At 48.7% G+C, this 3,429-nt stretch overlaps 1 protein-coding gene across 5 annotated transcripts; it reads right to left on the bottom strand.

Annotated features, from left to right (window-relative positions):
• Positions 1-575: 575 nt before the first annotated feature.
• On the bottom strand, positions 576-2,961 carry LOC142558195 (uncharacterized). Of its 5 annotated transcripts, none has more exons than XM_075670355.1 (4): positions 2,791-2,961; positions 2,358-2,537; positions 1,857-1,981; positions 576-1,547 (listed from the first exon to the last, which is right to left on the bottom strand). In XM_075670355.1, the coding sequence occupies exons 1-4, from the start codon at positions 2,915-2,917 to the stop codon at positions 1,410-1,412; spliced, it is 570 nt and encodes a 189-aa protein (XP_075526470.1). In that variant the 5' UTR covers positions 2,918-2,961; the 3' UTR covers positions 576-1,409. The 5 variants fall into 5 exon arrangements, 1 of the variants encoding a protein (XP_075526470.1); XR_012822972.1 differs by having other exon boundaries at positions 580-1,547; positions 1,857-2,052; positions 2,791-2,953; XR_012822974.1 differs by having other exon boundaries at positions 581-1,479; positions 1,857-2,052; positions 2,358-2,486; positions 2,791-2,953.
• Between the last annotated feature and the right edge of the window lie 468 nt (positions 2,962-3,429).

Raw genomic sequence — 3,429 nt, 5'->3', positions numbered from 1 at the left:
TCGCGACATCATAATGGCCTCTGAGATTGTACAACGTGACCTATTTCCCCTCAGGTTCTCGGGGGATGTAGGTCGATGCGCCGCGCGAACGAAAGGCGACAGTGCAGTAGTGGGCCACGGCATGAAGTTTGGCAGCGGGAATTAAAATAAAAACCGATATTAATGTAGTAAGGTGCTTAGCGTGCCGAGTTAGTGTTCGTACAGCTGACGGATCAGGGGATACACAGAAGAGGCAAACATTCTTACGCCTTTTCTTTCCATCTGGGATGCAAATGTATTAGTCGCACGAAGTATCCGCGGTAACTAAAATTTAGATTCGGGAACAGACGCTTTGCTCGAGTACAATTTCGTATTTCCTTGGATTTCATGCTGCGACAGCTTGTGGTTCGTGCTATGGTCAATGTATTTCGTAGAACATTCGGACGGACATCCTGAAAGTTGAGCTAGCCTAGTACTTGTGCAAAACGTTTATGACCTAGCTGTTGCTCGACTTTAGTTTCCTAATTCCAACATGAGCCCAGAATTAAATTACTTAAAAAGTTACTTAAAAAACAAAGTCTTTATTTCTGCGTTTAATAGCCGAAGCCTTGCGGCAGAAAAGGGGTGCTCTATGGGGGAGGGGGACCGGTGCTCTCTTCTTCCTCAAGGTGGAGTGGTCCCGAGGTCGTCTCTGCAAAGAGGCAGCCAGGCCCTTCCTTTTCCCCGAAAAAGTCCAGAAAAGCCCGCCAAAGCTGGAGTGAGACCTTGGGCCCGATGTGCGATGGCGGGTCGAGCCACTCCTGGGCAGGGTGCCAGGTCTGTTCCCGCCCAGGGAGTGTAGCGTCCCTTCTCGGACCGCGTCAAAGGCAGAGCAGCTCCACAGAAGATGTTCGGCCGTACCTCTGGCTGGGCATGCCGGGCACTTAGAGCTCGGGTGTGAGTGCGGGTTGATGAGGTGCAGCCTTGCTGGTGACAGAAGCTGGCCGGTCTGGGCTCGGCGAAGAAGAACCGCCTCTATCCTGCGAAATGTGCTCGGCGGGCGGCGATATAGTTTCTCAGGGTTGGCCAAATGCTGGAGAACGTTGTGGGACATGGCACCGCGCACAGTGTTACTCAAAAAGTTATTTAGTGAATCTTTTTCGTTAGCTACTTGGACAGTGCCATTTTTCGTGCATGTCCGCCTCTTCTGTTAATGCACTTGAACGGGCCGAATTGCGCTTATTCTCCATGTTATGTTCAAAAAGAATTTGTAAATACATGGTATGTGAGCTAATGTACGTGGCGAAGTTGTAAGCGGTTGTCGGTGGTTATTCCACGGAGCCGACTATTTGCCGTGCTTGCCTGCTCTGTAAATGCGTCTCTCCTTTCGCAAAGAGAGCTGTATCCAAGGAAAACGCTGCTTCGCTCTTCTGGGCCAGTGGCGGTTGACCTCACTGCAGGTTCTGCTTGCACGCTGCTGTCTCTAGTTTCAATATGAGAAACTTGTGTCGATGCATCACACTGCAACACCACAGAAAGGAACAAGCTATATATGGCCCCTTGAATGAACTGTTCTCTGTACGAGTCATCTGAAAAATTCAATATTAACAGACATTATTGTCCCATCTTAGCACTGTGTTGCCATGAGAATGATTAAACAGACCAAAAATATAGGCGTGGTAAGTTGTCTGGAAGAGTATACAAGTCATGGACCAGAATCTCTGAACCTATCTCTATGAGTAGGAACTAGCTAGGTGCAGAAAAATATATTTTGTAGAACAGAAAATAGGAAGAGAACGTAATCAGCACAACAGTTCATGTTAGCCCATAAGATTTCAAGATGCGCCTGTTTGGAACACAAACCGACTGAGTACTGTGTAAAAATACGAGCGTCTTACCACGGACGCAAACTTGTTGCATTCTTCCGACGCGGATGTGTCCCGTGCCGAGTCGGGACTGAAGGGAACGGTGGCTTCAAAGTTTGACGTTTCGTGGCGTTCTTCCAGTGCCGCTGTGTCGTGCTCTGAATTCAAGGAGACGGCAGTTTGACACGTTGGAGCAATGACTAGTCGCAGCGCGCTCCGTCGCTGAACCCTAGAAGAACAAGACAGAAACCATGAGCGTTACTGCGTAAAAAGGTGCCCGAGTGCACCACAGGGGCAAAACTACGAAGTTTCACTTTCAAGGTTCCACCAAGTTTGTTTCCAAACTTGTACTCGGAAAGCTTCTCTTACGTACTACTGCCCATGGTTGGTCACTGGCACTGGGATTTCGCCTTTATCATGCCGATTGTTATCACGCGTTGCCGTACGCTCACGTAGTTTTCCAAACAATGATTCCGAACTTCCGATGATCATGTTACACCAGTAAAAGTCAGCACGAAACTATCCTCTGCTTACCTTTCAAATCTTCCAAGTTTCGTCTGGGACAAAACGGCATCTCTCTTTCTGCTGCAACGTGGGAATATAGTTGTAATGTACGCTGGGTGCTCAGCGATGTTGCTTCTCTCATTTCCCACGAAGTGAGCACTGCATATTCGCGTTTCATTAATTTTCGGTTGCCACAGCTCTCCCTCCTAGCTGTCAGAAAGCAAGAAAATAATGTCTCTGAATGCATAAGGCGCACAGACTGGCATTATAAAGGCAACAGGCGCAGCCCATCAGAAACAGGTCAAAAGAACGCAGACGACACACACGTTTGGCGCTTTGGTGTGTGTCGTCTGTGTTGTTTTGTCCTGTTTCTGATGCGCGACGCCTTTGCCTCCACGTGATATACCAAGAAGCCCAACGTGCAACACAATACTGGCGTTAATCGATGGTAAGACATGTTTACCTTGCTCGGCGGACCGCTGCGATCCACCTCTGTCTTCTTTCAGTCTCGTACGATTTCCAAGGAAAACGGTAGAATTTGACCGGCGGCCGTTTTCCAGCAGTGTTGCTGTAGGTGTTGTGACAGCCATAAACGCAGTACAACGGCGCTATGCTTCCCTACGTTGTCAACGCGTCCACTTCGCATTCACCGCCAACCTATAATCGCCGTCACCTGCGACAGAGGGCGCTACCTGCGCGGCTTGAAGCAGCACGAGCCCTTATCATGCACATTCGTATTTAGTCCCTTCACTTACAGCACTAGAAATCCACATTTACAGGGAAGTACAAGTATTCGCATATAAATTGTATAATAGTTTGTTCTTCCGTCTTTCGTAAGCGTAAATTTGCTACTTATGGGAGCGTAACTATGCCGCAACCAAACGATGAAACTTAAAAAGCCTGCCGCCCTCTATCGACAAAAAATCCGAGGATTTGGTAGCCTCCGAGACCGCAGTAGGCGTTGAGGCACGCAAGAAGGCATCGCAGCTGTTCGCGAGCCTCTTGCGCTCACAACGCTCGCAGCTATGCTCACGTTTTTAAATCTCCGAGGCTCACAGTCCACTGCTCAGTCGGAGATAATGTTTGGTTGTGGTAACGTTGG

Source organism: Dermacentor variabilis, chromosome 9 (genome assembly GCF_050947875.1).
Source record: "Dermacentor variabilis isolate Ectoservices chromosome 9, ASM5094787v1, whole genome shotgun sequence".
Taxonomy (NCBI): Eukaryota; Metazoa; Arthropoda; class Arachnida; order Ixodida; family Ixodidae; genus Dermacentor; species Dermacentor variabilis.
The sequence above is the reverse complement of the archived record's forward strand: the minus strand, read 5'-3'. Positions and strand labels throughout refer to the sequence as shown.

Bases quoted from the DNA above. Each gene is read 5' to 3' on its own strand.
- LOC142558195 (XM_075670355.1), bottom strand. From the start codon at position 2,917: ATGGCTGTCACAACACCTACAGCAACACTGCTGGAAAACGGCCGCCGG. The intron at 2,538-2,790 runs GTAAACATGTCT...GCTTTCTGACAG, and splicing joins GCAGCGGTCCGCCGAGCAAG to CTAGGAGGGAGAGCTGTGGC. The intron at 1,982-2,357 runs GTAAGCAGAGGA...CCTTGAATTCAG, and splicing joins AAACTTGGAAGATTTGAAAG to AGCACGACACAGCGGCACTG.